This window comes from Mus pahari, chromosome 17, assembly GCF_900095145.1.
Source record: "Mus pahari chromosome 17, PAHARI_EIJ_v1.1, whole genome shotgun sequence".
Taxonomy (NCBI): domain Eukaryota; kingdom Metazoa; phylum Chordata; class Mammalia; order Rodentia; family Muridae; genus Mus; species Mus pahari.
Window position 1 is genome coordinate 50,572,414 of NC_034606.1, and position 18,467 is coordinate 50,590,880.

General features: G+C 57.3%; 1 protein-coding gene across 2 annotated transcripts in view; it reads right to left on the bottom strand.

The window, feature by feature from the left end:
• The window catches only part of Wnt7b (Wnt family member 7B), a 42,327-nt gene extending 24,152 nt beyond the window's left edge, over positions 1 to 18,175 (bottom strand). Inside the window, exon 1 of one of the 2 annotated variants that reach the window (XM_021217078.1) lies at positions 17,740 to 18,175. In XM_021217078.1, coding sequence (XP_021072737.1) covers positions 17,740 to 17,810 — 71 coding nt within the window. In that variant the 5' untranslated portion in view covers positions 17,811 to 18,175. Of the gene's footprint in view, positions 1 to 13,702; positions 14,267 to 17,739 lie in introns of those variants that run through there. The other variant, XM_021217077.1, reaches the window with a different exon arrangement.
• Between the last annotated feature and the right edge of the window lie 292 nt (positions 18,176 to 18,467).

The window sequence follows — 18,467 nt, forward strand, 5'->3', positions numbered from 1 at the left end:
CTCTCTCTCTCTCTCTCTCTCTCTCTCTCTCTCTCTCTGTCTCTCTGTCTCTCTCTCTCTCACATAAGGTCTTACTCTGTAATCCAAGCTGACTTTGAACTCACGCTGTCATCCCTCCTCTAGCCTCAGCCTCCTTCAGTTGGGGCTGTAGGAGAGTGAGTGCCACCCTGTCACACTAGGCCTCTTAGGGTTTTGTTTTGTTGTCCTCAAAACCCATCCAAGCCACTTCCTTGCTGAAAAAGCATTCATTCATTCATTCATTCATTCATTCATTCATCTGGGCTTATGGTAGAGAGATCTAGTTACAGCTCTCCACACACTAACTCCTAGACACCGACTGGTTATATCCCGAGTTCCTAGAACAGGTTAGACCGTGGACAACCCAAGGCTTTGAGAGAGGGGAGTGGACTATAAAGGCCTAGCCTACGAGTGGGAAACATGACTAAAATCCTAAAAACTAAGTAGCGGGTGCCAGCAGGAGGCTAGTGGCATGTGGGGCCTTGCTGGGGTTTTTGGCAGTGGGATGACAGTATGGCTGGCACCTTCACCAGGCCACCCTGCAGGTGGGTCCCGGCTCTCATCCCACAGTGGGAAAACTCTCTACCCAGCCAGCAGCCTCCTGCTCAAGTGTCCAAGTGACCAGACCAGGGAGGGCCCTCGAGCGGAGAAGCCTGGCAGGGGTGTGTATGCCTTGGTGGCTGAGTTTTTCCGTGGAAAAATTCTGTTCTGGGCTTGTCCCTCAAACTGCCCAGGGGCCCCAGGATGTGGGCAGAGAGCCAGGAACAGTGGGCCACACTGGGAGCCTACACACCTTTCTCACATCTTGCCTGGATCAAGGTCCCGAAAAAGAGCCCAGGGGAGCTGTGGGCAAGCCCGCCAGGCTCACACCAGAGGCCAGTAGAGGCCAGGAGGACCTGAGTCTTGCGATGCCCAGCTCTGGGTTGAGGCTGGGCCCTGTGTCAGGAGGACTTCCCTGGACAACAAGAAGACCTTTCTACCTACCTTAAGGGAATGGGACTGCCTTTGTGATGGGGGCCTCGAGAAGGGAGTGGAGGGCAGAGGGGAGCACCTCAACTTTGCTGGCACTGTTCAGTGGTAGATACCCAGGCCTCTAATGCAGTGGCTAGGGCCACAAACCCAATCCGTGGGAGCCCCGGGACATGCCTCTTCATGGTTGAGCGGAACGGGCTCGAGCACATTTCCTAAGTTCTTTGTGCTTCAGCTTCGTCCTCGGTAAAAGGGGTGTAAGAGCATTCTGGACACATGGCAAAGCTGATGGGGAGAGTCTCGTGCAGCGCATGCACTCATACCACAGCTAGTGTGTGGTAACGTTTCACGTGTTGGGCCAGCAATACCCTCCAGGCCTGAGGCTGGGATCACTCTGGTCCTGCATTTACTGGACCATACATGCTTGCTGTTCCTGGCTCCCACACTCCCCCTGGGACCAAGAAGGCACCATGCCTATAGCGGAACTCTGAACCACTGAATGCCTGCTGCTGTCTCCACGGCAACCCAAGGGGCCATCCTCAGGCTCTTCCTCCATCCTTGCCAACTCTGTGTCTGAGAGACAAGGGACCCCAGCCAGTACAGTAACCAACCACCAGATGAGCGGTGGCCATGCCTAGGGGACAGAATCTCTCCTTCATGTCAGTCTTCACCCTGGGGTGTCCTCCAAGTGTCCCCCTTCTCTGACGTCCTTGGAGAGAACTAACTCATATGAAAAGCTGGTGGAAGGGTGTCCCCTATGCCCAGGACTGAGGTCACCCCACCCTCACTTGTTGTGGAGGACACTCCTGCTTCCTTCAGGAAGTAATAAGCCCTCCAAAGCCTGCCCTAGGGACAGGGGTAGAAATCTAACCTAAATCCTCATGCTGCTAATGGTTTCAGTGCTTGAGCCTGAGGAAACCTGCTGTGTGCTAGATTGGACCCAAGACCCACATAACATTCCTATGTAAAAAACGTGTGACAAGAATTGATCTTCTTTTCCCCAGAGGCCCAGAGAGTCTTGGCTGCCTTGGGCTGGCAGGCAGGCAAGGACCAGGGACTGTTAACCCCTCAATGGGTTAACAAATGAAGGCTTCTAGTCAGGAGGCTCAGACACACTGAGACACAGAAGAGGGACCAGGCTCCTGGCTTACATGTCCAGCTGAGTGAAAGAAACATGGGGTACCCTCAGTGTGGAAGGCAGATGGCTCCAGAGGAGTCATGGGATCCCCTCTCTTCATCCTGGGCGACAGGTCAGTGAAAGCCATGTCATTTACCTTGTCCTTTTCCATGTAAATGGCCAGAGAGAAAAGGTGTCGCCGCAGAGGGGACCGACTGAGCAGTTTCTCCCACCCAGAGGAAGCCTCCAGCCACCTCCAAATCCACGGATGGATCCTGAGGTGACCACAAAACCAAGCCTCTGTACCCTCTGCTCTTCTCTTTTAAATCTCTACCCACAGGCGCCCCCTAAGAGCAGTGACCTCTGCCGGGCTTTTCTCTGGCCGGAGCCCTTTCCACACGGGGACCAGGCTGCCCCCAGGCTGCTGGGCTGGAACAGACACATGTGTGGAGAGTCACAGAATGCAAAGACAAGCACAGGACCCAAAGACAATATAGAACTGGAACTGAGCACATCCTCTCTGGAAAGCAGGACCTTAAAAAAAACAAAAAACAAAAAAAAGCAAACAAAAACAAAACAAAACAAAAACAAAAACAAAAAAACCTTCCCTAAGTGGGACAGGCCCCTTAGCTCTCTGGTCCCAACACCCTTAACCCGCTCCTGCCTGGCCTAGCCCCAGAGCTCAGTCTACACTGCACTGGCCCTGTCCCACCTCAGGGTCTTCCCCAGCCCTCCCAGCTGCAGCTGCAGCCTCTTGACCAACTTTGCTACATTCTACCCTCCCCTTGGCACCAGGATTAGGCCTCGCTTTTCTCCCTCCTGCTGCGCTGGACTTTCAGATCAGCTCTCCCTCTGCAGACAGACACATCTCCTCACCAGGCATCGACCTCTCAGCTAGCTTGGAGCCCTTGGACTTCAGTGTGGGACCCCTGTCCTCTCCAAAGGCTCTGCCTCTTTGCCTGCCCAGGGCAAGGATTTCCCACCATGGCAAGGTAACCAAGGTCACTGGGTCTCATGCCTCAGAGTAGGGTCAAGCTGCTCTGAGCTTCCCTCTGGGCCCCCCAGCCTTGGCCCAGACAGCTACCCAGCTGCCCAGCAACTCCAGCCCACACTCCTGGCCCAGGGCGCTTTGTAATTCTTCCTTCTTGGGCATCCTCCGGCAAAATATTTGAAGAATGTTCTAATTATCTATGATCGGCCAGGAAGGCGGGCCTGGGTCCACTCATCCAGGAAGTAACCCAGCAAATCCCCCGGAGGGTGGGCTGAGCTCTCCCTCCGGTGGGCAGGTGTGTCCGGGGCTTTTCCAGGCACTGAGGGGCCCAGGGGCTCTTCCCAGGCTCTGGATCACTCCTTAGGGTGGGGGTGGGAGGTTGGGTGGGAGCCAGGACTAGAGGAACCTCGATGTTCTTGCCAGGTAAGAGGGGATAGGAATGTCTCCGCAGTGCAGATTGGCCTGAGCCCCCAGATCAGAGTCCCCACCCACCCACACTCACACACTCACTCACACAGAGACATTCGCTACGATCTGAATTCTATTAGACAGACCGAGGAGAGCTCACCTAGGCCGGAACTGAGCACAGCAGGTCCCTTTGGCAGGTCTGTGGAACAGACCTGGTCAGGGCGGAACACAGCAGGTGCCAAGGCCCCTGCCCTCAGGCTACCTGTCCTCCCTCTGGTCCTCCTTCAGTCTTCCTCTGCTGGCTGGTAACCATAGCTCAGAAACCTGGGCAGAGCATGTAGCTCAAGGTTGTGTTTTGCTCCTTGACTTTTCATCCTTCCCTCCTTCCTCCCCTTCTCCCCTCCTCTACTCTCTTCTTTGCCTTTTCTTTCTTTCTTTCTTTCTTTCTTTCTTTCTTTCTTTCTTTCTTTCTTTCTTTCTTTCTTTCTTTCTTTCTTTCTTTCTTTCTTTCTTTCTTTCTGGGTCTCACATAGCCCAGGCTAACCTCAAAAGCACTAAGTAGTCAAGGATGATCATGAACTTCTGATCCTCCTACTTATACCTCAAAGTGCTGGCACTTCGGGGGTGCACCACCCCAATAGTAAGTACCAGGACCCAGGGGAGGCCCTGGAGGGAGCATCAGAGGGGGCAGGTCCAGCCTTGCCATCCAACTAGCCCTTTAGCATGCCCTGACACATGGTCTACACCCATAGCCACAGTGCTGAAAGAGCGTACACTTAGTTCAGTTTCCTGCTTGGTCTCTCCATCCCTACAGCAGTTTCTGGGGTTGGACCTTGAAGCCTAAACTTACAGAGGGGAAAACAGACTGAGAGAGAGAGAGAGAGAGAGAGAGAGAGAGAGAGAGAGAGAGAGAGAGAGAAGGAGGCAGTCAGGGATTGCAGAAGGTTGAGGGTGGGCAACTCTAGGCCTCTTCTTGGGAATTCAGCCACCTCCAAAACCCCTCCCTGGCCTGCTTGGGCCTCAGTTTCCCATTTGAATACCAAGTGGGCTAAGATGAAAGTCAGGGTAGCTGAGGCTAGACCCCTCAAAGAGGGCCTCTGTGGCTGTGGAAACTAGGTTCCAGTTCTGCTAAGTCTCTGACTCTTTCTGACCCATCTGGGCCTCAGTCTACCCATCTGTCTGTGGGGGGGTCAGTCTGCCCATGGTTGGGTCTCTGGAGGGCAGTCCCTCCCCTCCAGCTTGGGCACCCACTTGTTCCTATCTTTCCAAGCCACTGCTCCCCTCAGATGCTCCTGGTGTTCCCAGGCAAGAGAGTAGAGATTCTGCTAAGGGCTTTCCCACCCTTCCACATAGCTGACATTCCAGCCAGGCATCCCAGGACCCCACCCTGGAGAGAAAGAAGGCAGTCTGGGAGAAGCAGGGCAGTGAGCAGGAAGCCTGGGTAGGTTGGGGTGGTTGAAGATGGGAAAGCCAGGCCCACTGAGTGGCACTTGGCGACATGGGCAAAGAGCTTAAGGGGGCTAATGGGTTCACTGAGTCCTCATGGGGGTCACTGTCATTTCACTGACTGACCTCCAACTTCAGAAACTTCAGGGCCTTTCCTGGCACGCAGGGCCCAACATAACATGCCAAGTCCTGGCCTTAATGGATCAGGTCTTTGCCCTCAGAAGGGTACCCTGTCTCTCCAGCAGTCAGACAGGACTCCACACCCACCACAGTGCCTCTACTTCCAAGAAGCCTGTCTGACCCTGCTTTGTTCTCACTTTGAAGACACCGTGTGTGTGCCAGGCCCGGCGCAGGGGCTGAGGTGGCTCCCCTGGCCCATACTCTTTGCTTCCCACAGTGCAGATGGAGACAGCCACATTCAGAGATGCCAGGGCCCCTGAGGCTGTGAGGCTGGCTGAAGCCCAACTGGTGCTGAGACCCCCTAACCCCTGCATGGCACTTGCTTTAAACCTATGTGATACAAGGTGCCCTGAAGGCATGGCTGGCCAAGACACCAACCTGAGACCTAGGGACAGAAGGACAGGTGGGTGTAAATGGTGGGAGGGAGTTGGCAGGCCCCACTGGCCTACCGCCAGTTTGGGAGTCTAAACACTGGATGGCTGAGCCAGCACTTCATGGGACACTCTAAGTACGTTCTGAGCTGTGAGTCTGGGGACCAAGTCCCACACACAGAGTGGGGGTGGGGGATAGCAAGTCACCATCTCTCTATAGACAGAACTCAAGGCAGGGCTGAGTTCTTATGCACAATCAGGTGGAAGACAGAGCCTAGAGAGAGGGTGGGGCCTGCCTGACCACAGGGCAAGCACCCAGGGCAGTGTGAGCCTCAGCCAGGGACCTGCCCATTCCTGACATCTTCTGTCATCACAGCTGGGGCCTGTCTGAGTCAGAAGCCCCCTAGGGACTGTACCATGGTCCCTCACCTTAGGGCGCTCCCCATGACCTCGATAGCTTCCCCAGTCAGCAGCCTCAGAATGAATGCCCTGGGAAGGGGGCCACTCAATCCCAGTGGCTAGACTGACTAGCAGTCCATTATTCCCATTTTCCAGAGGAGGCTCAAAGGAAGGCTGTGTTTGGTCCAAGGCCCAATAGTAGCTTGGCAGCAATAAAGCCAAGGGCTTTGTCTCTGCCTCCTTGATATCTTCCCGCTGCAGCTGTGGCCACCCTGTTCCTTCCTGCTACAGGAGTCCCCACGTTGGAAGGCACAGGCGAAGAGGGGTCTGGCCTTGTAGACTGTCTACCCTGTCCCACTTCTCTGTGAGGGGTCCAGAAGGCATCACTGGCCTACAAGCCGCCAGCTTGTGTTCCTTCTGGAGCAGGGCTATCACACACACACAAAAAGGACTTCCCTCAGGTGGAGTCACTGTCACATACTCTATCACACCGATGCCAGGAAGGAAACACAGGACCTCAGGCAGGGCCGTCACAGGCGCCACAGCCTGAAGGGAAGGAAGCTGTCCAGTTTCTATCTATCTAGTACCTCACCCTCTGCAAGAAGACAGACATCTAAGCACTATTCTTCCTGGACATTTTCGGGGCTGTGTCCCTGGAGTCCCTCATGCTATGCTTCTCTGTGCCAGAGCTGTGGCAGGGTAAATAGCAGCTAGAATGGCGAGCCCCTGGCTAGCACTCTGTCTACACCACCTGCCTCGGGCTCGTTCATTTTGCACAGTGCTTTTGGCCATAGTACATCCAAGCCCATCCAAAGGTTCGAAAGGTCACCCGAGAAGCTGGCAGGTTTAATCTGGTGCTCCACCGTGTGGCAGGGTCACAAGAAGGCCATTCCAGCACTCTGGTCTACTGGAACATTTACGGTGGCTTAGATTCATCTTTTCCCCACGGGACAACCTGGTCTACCTGACCACAGAAACACAGAGATAGCAGGATGGCAAATCTGGCTCCTGGGAAGGGTCAGATCTTGGAAAGTCCCAGCACTCCCTGCTAGAGGTGAACCTCCCAGAAGGCATTCAGACTCGGCCCAGCCCTCAGTCTCTGCTTCAACCTCAGGCTGGTAGAGATGATTTCTGGAACATCTCAGGTCACCCTACTCCGGAAGCCTTTCCCCGGGTCCTCCTTACTAACAGGTCAGGGTCTCTGCTATGGGAGCTGCAGGGCTCTGGGTGAACTCAGAAGAAGGTGGGCAGGAAGGCTGAGGTAAATTAAGGGAGTATGAAGAGCGAAGTGGATGCAGTAGGAATTGCTAGAAGGTCTCTAGAGCCATGCCCAGATGGAAAACCAAGATCTCAAGTAGACAAGGATACCCCAAGCCATACCTGAGAATATATCATGACGAACACACTGAACCTACATACAGGTCACAGGGTGGCTGGCCAGACCTACCTACCTACCTACTTACCTACCTTCCTACTTTTCTCCCTGTTAAAGCTGGCCTCAGAGCTGTTGGAGCAGCACCAAGTCAGGCAGGGACATCTCTACATCCTCCAAGAGTATCACATCTCCATCCCCAGGGCTAAAGCAAAAGCTAGCCCCCAAGCTGTAAAGGAAGCTTTTGCTCAGGGCCTGGGATCTCCTGGTCCATGGACAATTGCAATCTACTGCCCTAGTTGCGTTCTCAACCCTTATAAACTGTAACGATTGTGAGAGAGGCAACCGTATTGTTTAGAGGCTGGGAGGCACCATGAACCTCAGAGCCCTACAGACCTGGGTTCAAATCCAGTCTCAGACACCCTGACCTTGGACACACCTAGCTCTGATCTCCCCACCCTCACAGTCCTATGCTAGGGGTGGCTTGGTTTAGCCCCTATGCCAGCAGCCAGGGAGGAAAGAGACTCAACAGCAGACACCAGACAGGCTATGCATGCCAGATTCACAAGACAGGTCCTTCTGGAAATGTGGACCCCGGGGCCTATGTTCCTAGTCAAGAGTCAACAAGAAAGCTGGTCTATTCTCATTCTGAAGATGTTGGAACAGACCTCAGTATGAAACCCCGGTTGGCTTTGAACCCATGATCTTCCTGCCTCAGCCTTGAGTGCTAGGGTAACAGGTGTGTGACACCAAACCCAACCAGGGCTTTTAAAGTCTGTTTTACACCCAATGGCCTCCTGCTGAGGGTAATCTGAAATCCTGCTTGCCTTCTTCCTTCTAAGGACTGGGCCACACATCACTACTTGGGTTTAGTTGGTGGGACTTTTGAGTACAAAGAGGGTAGATCAGGAAGCGCTATGGGAGAAGGTTCTGCCCAGTGATGGAAGTCATTGGTATCAACTGATGGGACTTCTGGGGGTTCTGGCTTTTCCTCCAGCCATGCTCCAGCCCTTGGAAGGCTTCATAACCTATAGCTGTAGCTAGTTTGTTGTTGTTGTTGTTGTTGTTTATTTGTTTGTATGTTTATGGCAATTTGAGGCAGGCTAGGGTCATCTAGGAAAAGGGAATCTTTATTGAGAAAACGCCTCCATAAGACTGGCCTGTGGGCAAGTTTGTGGGGGAACTGCCTTGATTAAGAATTGATGAGGGTGGTCTCCATCTCATTGTGGGTGGTGCCATCCCTGGGCTGGTGGTCCTGGGTGCTATAAGAAAGCAGGCTGAGCAAGCCCACGAGGAGCAAGCAAGCCAGTAAGCAGCACTCCTCCTTGGTTGCTGCTTCCATTCCTGAGAATGGTTCTTGCCTTGGTTTACCTCAATGGACTGGTCTGGGATATGTAACCCAAATAAACCCTTTCCTCTCTAAGTTGTTTTGGTGATGGTGTTCATCATAGCCCTATAAAAGCTGACTAAGATGGGTGCCATGGCCACTTAGTGGGGACACTGCCCTGCAGCATCTTCTGCCCCCAGTGTCAGCCATGGTTGTTGCACATCTGCACCAATGCACACACCTCAGCCACCCACCTAGAGGCTTACACTGAGCCCCAGAGCACTGCATTCCCTGGTCCGGCCAAGCCCTTCCTTAGAATCCCCAACTCTCATGCTTACATCTGCTTGGATGCCTCCAGGGCCAGGAGGCTCAGTGCCTCCCAGAGAGCAACAGGGCTGGCCCAAGCTTGGAGACCCACACTCAAGGGCAAGGTGACCGTGGGTGGGTGACTTGGGGGAGGGGCAGGCTGAGCTGGAAGATGAGGAAAGAGAGGGAGCCCAGAGTGCACCTGTACCCACCCCCACCCATCAGCCAGCCTGAGGGGAGGCCCCCAGCCCCACACCAAGGAGGGAGGACAAACGGCCGTTTTGTCCTTGGCCAGCGGGCGGCCTGTACTACACAATGACCCTTTCATCAGGCTGAGGGAGCCCTGGGCCGGGGTTTCATCTGACAAGGGAGGGCGCCAGCCTCTTGTCCCCTTGGGAGGGGAGCTGAGCCCTATCCCAGCCAGACTCGGGACTGTGCAAAATGGAGGTCTCCAGGGAGCCTGCTGTAACTGTTCCACCTGCCTGGGAGATGCAGAGGTTAGTGGGCTGGGGATAGGTTGCACAGAGGAACCCTACTTTGGACACTTCCCCCTGACCCTCTGATGACAGGCAACCTCCGTCCAAAATCCTGGTTCCCATCCCAGTCATGCCGCCACCACCATGGCCAGAACACTGGCTCAAACCCCAGCAGGGCATCTATGTCCACCAGGACACCCGCAGCAATGTAACCCTGGTCCACCTGCCCCTCCAGGCCAGCCTGAGGCTTGGCAGCCCTTCAGGAGAGCTGAAGGCAGAGGCAGGAAGCAGCAGCATTTTTAAAAATATCTCCCTTAGTGGTGATCACCTGTGATCACTTGTAACAGCTGGCTGTGCCACCTCTCCCATCCTGGATGGGCCACCCCAGGGAGGGCCATGTAGGGGTTAGAGCCAGGAGGACAAGACGACTTGGGGTCTGGGTGATCTCATCTCTCAGGCCCCCAGTACTGTGTCTGTCTCTCCATGGGGTCCCCTGGACAGACGTGTTTGACAGTCATAGTCTCCTTCAGGAGTCTTCCTCTTTAGTCTGGCCAAAACTCTTCCATCTTTTAAAATCCTGTGTAGACCCGAAGGAAGCTCTCTGAGGCACCCAAGGTGCACACTATTCCCTCCTGAGTGACTGCTTCCTCTGGACCTTCCTCTGGGTCACTAAAGGGAAGTGTTCCCTGCTCCTACTACCTCAAGAGCCAGAGACACCTGTCTCCTGAACTGTCCCTAACACCAGAATCCAAACTAAGCACTGGCCCTGAATTCTCTCTGAGTGCTCCAGGTCACCCTGTGAGCTCTGTGTCCCCTCCATAGATTCTCCCCGGACAGAGAAGTGAGCTAGAATTGGCCACGCAGACAGAAGCAGTCCTAGGATGAGAACCCAGGTTTGGCATGCCTGGTACTCTCCAGGACTCTAAGGAAGCCAGGTTAGAACGGGCTCCACCCCTCCAGCTTCCTCCAAAGTCGAGATCAAAGAGGCAAGCCCTACACACACACACACACACACACACACACACACACACACACACACACACACAGTGACTGAGAAAGGTCCATCTCAGAATGCGCTCCCCTCCCCCCCCAGCTGGTGAGTCCTACCATACCACAGTGGGTTTGGGGTAGTTTTCTGTGGTTACGGGGGCTCCAGCTGGAAGGTTTCCTGGGACTTAACCTGTTCTCCAGTGTTCCGGCTCTAACCCTGGTGTGCCAGTTGTCGTATGGGGTGTCACATGCTTTCAAACCCAGAGTCGCCAGGGCCTGACCTGAGTCTTCTTTCCCCTATGACTGATGTATGAGGAGACTGAGGTCCAGATGGACACCACCCTCCAGGTGACCTGTTCATGTCCAAGTCCTGTGACCCACACTGCCCCCTCCTCCCCGGACTATGATACCCCAGTAGCAGCCTGATTCAGCGCCCATCTCACCAAGGGTCATACCCACAGGGCTTTTAGGACTGTGGTCAGCGCCACTGGCAAAGCCACAGCGGGAACCAGGAAGAGGTCTGCCGGGGCCTGGGGAGGACAGTGGCGAGCACCCTCTGCGCCCCCAAGCCAGGTGGTCGGTGAGTAACCATCCCGTCACTCATGACTCACTCGGCTCCCCAGAGCAGGCGGTTACCATGACAGGCTCTACCGGAAGACATGGGGGGGGGGCGGTCATCACAGTCAACTACCACATCTAGGACAGGGAGGCCAAGAACGGAAGGGACCTGCCCTTACAGTAGCCCAGACTGGTTCTGGCTCCAGACTTGAGCCAGGCCCTCATACCAGCTGACGTAGCACTAAAACACTTCTTGTGGCCTCACCCCCATTTGCCTTTCCTTGGACCCTCGCTGGTTCCCCACTGCCCCCCCCTCACTCTGCAACACAGAGGTACAGGTGGCTAGAGCTGCCTCTCACAGCTGGGTCACACATGGAGTCTGATAGGGGCTCAGGGCCCTTCCAGGCCAGCACACCCGTCCAATATGATCAGCAGCAGGGACCCAGGCATGTGTCTGGGATTCACTGTGTTCCTATGATAACCCAGCACGGTGAGCTGGGAGAACAGCCTAGTTGAAAGGGGCAGGATCAACTGTTGGCTAGTGTCTGCGATCCTAGCAATGGGATGCCTTCTGGAAAGTTCTCTGGAACAGAACACAGCCTCCACTCAGGGCCCCTCCTCACTGTGGCATCCTCTGGGACATTCCTGCAGTGCTAGGAGGAGGGGGTGGTGTCTCACATTGACCCCCAACTACCTTCCCTCAGTTAGCAGAGTTCTGGACTGGCCATCTAGCCAAACTCCGCTGCCGGGGTTGCCTAAACCAGGAGAACTTGGGACTCAACATCCTTTCGTCATAATCATATAGGCCTGTTCCCTCCCAGGCATCTTAATGCAGCCAACTCTCTGATACCCAGCAAGGTGAGGAAAATCCAGCCTTATGATCATTAGCCCTTTCTCTCTCCCAGGAGCAGGGCTTACAGAGGGCTGAACCAATCAGGGCTAATGATGAAGTGACCCCTTACTGCTCCCAGCTACCACTGTCCATGTCGGTCCAAGCACTGGTCTGGACTCACTTGGAAAGCTTCTCCCTTGAAAGAGTATCAGCCAGCCGGAGAACTGGCAGGATAGTCAGGAACCAACTTATGTGGGGCACAGTCAGTGGAAGTTACCCCACTAAGCTGGAATGGGCCCTCCAGGAGAAAACGGGAGGGGGGGCGCTCAGAGGTACACTGGCTACCATCCTACCATCCTCCAGAGAGCCCTGCAGTTGCTGTGGGGTAAACCACGTTTGCCATCCTATCCTCTCAGACCCAACTTCTGGCCTCCACCCCTGGACACCTCCCCAGGAACACCAAACCTCAGCTCCTAGCCTCCCCAAATGATCTCTCAGACAGAGTAACTGCTGGCTCTTCCGCAAGGCTTAAGTCTGACGTGCCAGGATCTGGGGAAGGGGAGCCTCGGAGCACCCGACCTAGGCAGGAGCCTTCGACTCGGAGGCCCTGTTGGCTGATCCATTTCAAAGAAGGACAACAGAAGCAGAATCCTCTTGGCCAGGTCTCCAAGATCAGGCGGTGCCCACGGGCCCTGCGCCCTGCCTCGGGAGGCCTGATACTCTCCACCCCAGGCAATGCCTCCGCAGCCAGGGCTGCCCGCCGGGCCTGGAGCGCTCCCTCTGCCTGGACCTTGTAATTATGTTCCACAGCCGGGGAAACCGCGGGCCTCGCAGCATCTGGCTGCGGTTGCGAACTTTTGTTTCAAGATGCGCGACTATTTATAGAAGGAAAACTGGTAGGATAGTAATTTCCTAGGAGCTGGAGGAGAAATTGGCCGCATCTTTATTAAAAGGGGTGGTGGGGGCGGGGCAATTTATCAGGACTGTGGCCGCGGGGAGGGGAGGGGGTGGTGCAGGGAGCGGGAAGGCGGCTGCCGCCTCTGGCCGCGTTAGGCGACCCCGGACGTGGCCCGCGTGTTAAGGAGGGGGCGGGGGAGGGGAGGAGAGGGAGAGGGAGCGCTGGCTCTGAGGTTTAATCAGTAGCATCCAGCTTCAATTCCCCCAAACGGCGGTTCCATAAATCAAACTTCTTTTTAAATCGGAGGCCAGAGCATATGCGTCCCATTAGGAATCGGGCGAAGCCACCGCTGTACGGACGCGCCCCCTCGACTCGCAGGGCCGACTCGGGCCCTGCCCGGAGCTTCCCCGTAGCCTGGTGGGCGATGCTCCGCGTACTCTCTAGACCTTGATTACCTGCGCGCACAGTGTGCGCCCTCCTCGCCTCCTGGAGAGGCGTCTAGCAGAGGAGAGGTCAGGGCCTCCAGTGTGGAAGGACAGCACAAGTGGCTACAAGACTTCGGGGGAACAGCCTGGGCACGCTGTCTGGTGGGGCGCAGCATGCACGTGTCTGCCAGTGTATGCGCTGGGAGGCGGATGTGTGCCTGTAGCTCTCCTTAGTGTGGCAAGGCCATGCGCACCGCGTGGGTTAATACGGCCTAGGAAGAGGGTCTCTGGCTGGTCCAGAATTACGCTGGGACGCGACTGGCTAGCTCTGACTCTCGCGTTCAGTAACATAACCTAATCTGCAAAGGCAGTCGGACTGCTCTTCAGCCACCTTTTCTCCGACCCCTAAGCTAAAATTTCTCGTTGTCACAGCTGTCCCCAGGTGATCTACCTCGGCGGCTTAGGCCAGCAAAGTGACCCAAAGGCCCCCAGTTTCTTTGCACGCAGGGCATCCAGCACCCCACCCAGGACCATCTTGCCACCTCCCCACTCCCTCCTCCAGCAGTGGTGGCCAGGGGCTCCCCTCCCGCCCACCCCGCCCGCAACCCGCGGCACTCACAGGTAGCTGCCGCTGGACAGAAGGAGAAAGATCTGCGGGCAATAGACGGAGACCAGCGCGCTGCGCGGCGACAGGAGGAGCATGGTGGGCTGGCGTGCCTGGCTGGGCTGGGCAGGCCCCACCCGTAGGGCTCCTGCGCCAACTGAGGCTGGGGTCTCCGCGGCCCTCCCTGATGCAGGGCAGCAGCGCTGGGCGCTAGGGGCCAGGGCTCGGGGGCCGGGGGACAGTGCTCGCCCGTGTCTCGCTGCCAGGACCGCGCATCTTGCTGTATCTGGGGCAGTAGCGGGCGCTGGGGCTGGAGTTCGGGGCGGGGGGCCCGGAGGGGGGCAGTAAGCGCTTCTTAGTGGCTGTCTGGTCCTCTGTCCGTCTGTCGGTGCGAACTGGTTCTGTCGCTCACTCTGGCTCAAGTCTCCAAGTCTCCCGAAGCGCCGCAGCTGCCATTGGACAGGCCGCCCCTACATCCGCCTCCTCCGCGGGCGGGTTTTTTTTAAAGGGGAGGTTGACCAGAGTGTGCGGCGGGTGCCGCCCCCAGGGTTTGCCCAAGTTGCCTTGGCCGGGATACCCTCGCCACAACCTTTGGCGAGAAACACCGCTACAGAGAGCGCATCTCCGGGAGGTACTGCGCGGAGGCGTGTGCGCCTCTTAGGGGCTGTGCTCAGCAACGTGTGCTCCTGTATGCATGCGTGTGCTTGCATGTTTCTGCAGGAGCATGGGCGGTATGGGAGCCCGCAGGTGTGTGTGCACAGATGCCCCGTGTGTGTGTGTGTGTGTGTGTGTGTGTGTTGTCCCTCTGTCTGCATGGAGCCTGGTTAGGGATAGTTGGGTCCCCGCTCACTGCATCTGGGTCAGCTCTGTTCTGCAACCCTTTGGAGACGCAGGCAAGGAAAGGCTTCCATCACACAGGGCCATCACCTCTGGCTTTTTCATCTCTAATCTTTTACTCTCTGAGGCAAGTTTGTTTGTTGGCAAGGAGAAATTCTTTTAAAGAGACCTCTCTTTTCTACTCATTCTTTTTTTATAGTCTAGAAACAGATTGGAGTCCCATCTCCTATTTCTGCTGAGCCTGGTTGTATTGGTATGTCTTTGTATAGATGTATAAGTCAGCTGGGGGAAATCTCAGAGCAGGGAGGACAGCAGGAAAGGAGGAGCTGTGTGTGGTACAATCGTGGTCCCTAAGACCAGATCCGCAGCTCCTGGACTTAGCATGGAGACTTCTGGGCATCCAGGAGTCGGAAATCCCCCTTACCTCCAGACCTCCCTGTCCTTTGCCCCTTTGCGACTTCCAACCACAAAGGCAGGAACAAGCCTACCACAGGGCTGGTCCTGGCACCTCAGTGACCCTGGCTGCTCCCCACTCCACCTCAGCCTCCTCCAGGACAGCAGCCTTATCCATAGCGACCTTAGGTTAAGTGTTGTGACTCCCCAATGTCATTGTGTTTGGAACTCGCTGAGAACCGGAGGCACTTCTGCTTTTGGATTGTGAGGGCTGGATTCTGGTTCTTGCTTACACGAGAGAGATGTGTGTGGGATGAATGCTCTGGTGGGATTTCTGGAGGCCTCGTCGCACATACAGAAACATGGGGAGGATGGGGAGGGGCAGGTTCTGGGGCCTCCATCACAAAATAGTCCCTGCCCCCCCAAACTATCTGGAGGAGTCCCCAGAATGTCTCCTACACCTTGGACCTCACAACCGTTGGCAATAAGAGAGGCTTCACTGGTGCGTGCCACCATATCCCACCACTTAAGGTCAGGGCAAAAGCCATCAGAACTAATCCCTCAGCAGTTCCAAGGGGAACACTACCATGACCCTGCTCTTTTCAGATGAGAGTGAGAGGGGGAGAGGCTACTCCAGACACCTGCCAGAGGTGATGTGGGATGACCACTCCAAAGAGATGGTGTTCGCAGCACCCCTTTAGGTCCCGTGGGAAGGCCCAGCTGCCTTTCCTGCTCACCTGATGGAACACACACACACACACACACACACACACACACACACACAGNACACACACACACACACACACACACACAGAGAGAGAGAGAGAGAGAGAGAGAGAGAGAGAGAGAGAGAGAACACAAGAGAGTGAGAGCAAGTAGAGGTCAGCCTTCAGCTTCCATTTGCAGGTCCCAAGGTGATTCTCTGGCTTCCCTGACTGTTCTTCCACTGGGATTTTATTTTAAAAAAAACTCAAGAAGAGGGGTTGGGGGGGGCAGCTTATGGAGGGAGATGAGTTCTCCCCTGGGCTCTTGGGCAGAGGAAAGCTTGCTTAGTCCTAGAAGATAGTGGTCACAGGCATCTAGGAGCCCGGGCTGGGCTAGCAGAGACCCCCTCTCTACTCAGTACTGACCGCCAAATCGTTCAGAGCAACACAGCCAAAACCCTTCTCACCCATGAAAGATGAGTTAAAGGCATGGAACCCAAGTATTGCTCCAGGGAGCCCCCCAACCTCGGGAACCCAGATCCTTCTGCTGACACTTTTTCCCCCCATTTGATGATAAGAGGCCTTTGCTGGGGAAGAATGGTCAGCAATGGAAGCCAGGGCCGGTGGAGTCAAGCACCCAACTCTAAGGTCTTGGCGCCAGAGCCAGGTAGCTGGGATCTGCATGGAGACTCCTCCCAAAGGGTGGTGGGTCCCTTCACAGGCCCAAGAGATTCATTACAGGCTGCTGAGAGTCCGGGAAGCAGTGGCCTGCCCACCCTGCCCCCATCCCAGCAAGCTCAACGCCCCGGCACCCCTCACTTTCATAAACAAACACCCAGGGACACAGCCTACCCGCACAAACCTACAATAAACACAACCACTCTCAGCCGCAGACACTCCCGCCCAGATCTGCAGGAATAAGGAAGGGACTTCCAATCCTGCCTCTGAGGCCACCAGGTTTGGTCCCTACCCCTCTCTGGGCCTCAATTTCTTCATCTGTAAGATGGCGGAGGTGCAGAGGGCTGGGAAGGGTGCTGATCTTCAGCGACTGTTTCTACCTCTCGCCTGGAAAGCCGGTCTCCCAGGTACCGGAACCTGCCCCTCCTACAGGTCTGGTCACTGGCCTTCCTAGGGCCAAGATGAGGCTGGCCTCAGAGCGCCGGGCGGCACATAGTAGGATCGCCGAGCAAGGCGGGCACAGATGCCCACAGGTGCTCCGGGTGGGGGTGGGGGTCCGGGCCGGACCCGGCCGCCAAGATTGACTAACGCCTGCGAGGTGCGTTGCGCTCCGTTCGGTCACACTGCCCCTCCACCCCCAATCCGGGGAGGCCGAGACAGATTCCGTCTAAAGGAGATCGCGGCTCAACAGGTAAGGACTCGGCTGGGTTCAGGAATGTGGAAATACGACTCGGAGCAGCTACGGCGGCGAGCAGCGAGCGCGGCCCGCCTGGAGCCCGCCCGCCCGGCCGCGCCAGGGGGAGCTCGGCGAGAGGGGGCCGGGCGCAAGGCCCCGGGCGGGCGGGGGCGCGGGCCCCGGACGGAGCCCGAGGCTGCTGCACCAGCCCCACGGCCCATCCCGAGCCAGCCGGACGAGTTGTCAAGGTAATTTCAACATGTCCGGGTGATGGATAGAGACGAAGGGCCGCAGCGGGTGCAAGGCCTGAGCGCTTGCGGCGAGTGCGCGCCCCGATCTCCCCCGCCGGGGATGCCCCCCGCACCCCACCCCCCGGCCCGGCGCGCCCTCCCGGCGGCTAGCGCTCGGCCCGGGCTCGGCGCCCAGCGCAGCCCGGGGGAGGGAAGGCGCGTCCCACCCCCGGGGCCTGGAGCCCAAACAGGTGAAAGTACGCGCCCGGCACGCTCGCCGCTACCCGCGAGCCCCGCTGCGGCCGTCCGCGGACCGCGCTGTCCCTGCTGCGTATTGGCTCCGCGCCCCTCCGGAGGATCTCTGGCTCCGGGGGGGGGGGCTCGGTTGGGTCTCAACGAGGCTGGGACCAGGGCCGGAGATACCAGCCAGCCCGGCCACTTCAAGAAACGCCCTCCCCCACCAACTCCGGTCCCCAGGTCCGCTGGAGGCTGCCGGTTCCCCGTCTGCCGCCCCCCGCCCACAGGAATACTCACCCGAGCTTCACGTAGAGGACGCCAAAGCAGAGAAACACGTAAAAGATCCACTTTCGAAAGTTTCTGTGCATGATCCAGGGAGGGGGGCTGCGCCATAGACAGCTGCGGCCGGAGGGGACGCGCGGGTGGGCAGGGGCCGGGTAGGGGCCAGGGAGCTGCGGTAGGACCACGCTCAGCCGGCGCTTCGGCTCGGGAGGCGGGCGACGCGTGGGCACCCGGCACGCGTTGCCACCATGGTGAGCCCAGGGCGCCGCAGCCGCCGCGTGCGCCCGGGGGAGTGACCCGGGCGGGGAACCGCGACCTCGGAGCCCAGCGGAGTGACCGTGGGACTCTGCGAGCGCAGGCCGGGGCCAGGAGCAGCGGGCGGGCGCTGCCTCCACTGAGCTTAGCCGCCTGGGGCCGTGCGCGCCTCGCGGTGCGCCGGGGCGGCCAATGTGTCCGCACTTGTCCGCCTCCCCAGGTGACTCGCGGCCCCGGCAAGCGAGCCGCGAGCAGGCGAGCGCGCCCCAGGTAGGAGGATCCGCCTCCCGCCCGCCCTCCTCGCTCGCAGCGCGCTCTCTCGCGCGCGCTCCCTGGCTCTCCCCTCCCTTTTCTCCTCCCTCCCCCGTGACACACGAACGCATCTAACCCCTCGCCCCCCCTCCCCAGGCCAGCTCCCTTCCGATCGCCCTCCCAGGACTGCGTGGGAAGAGGGGAGGGAGGGGAGAGGGTGCGGCTCCAAAGAGACA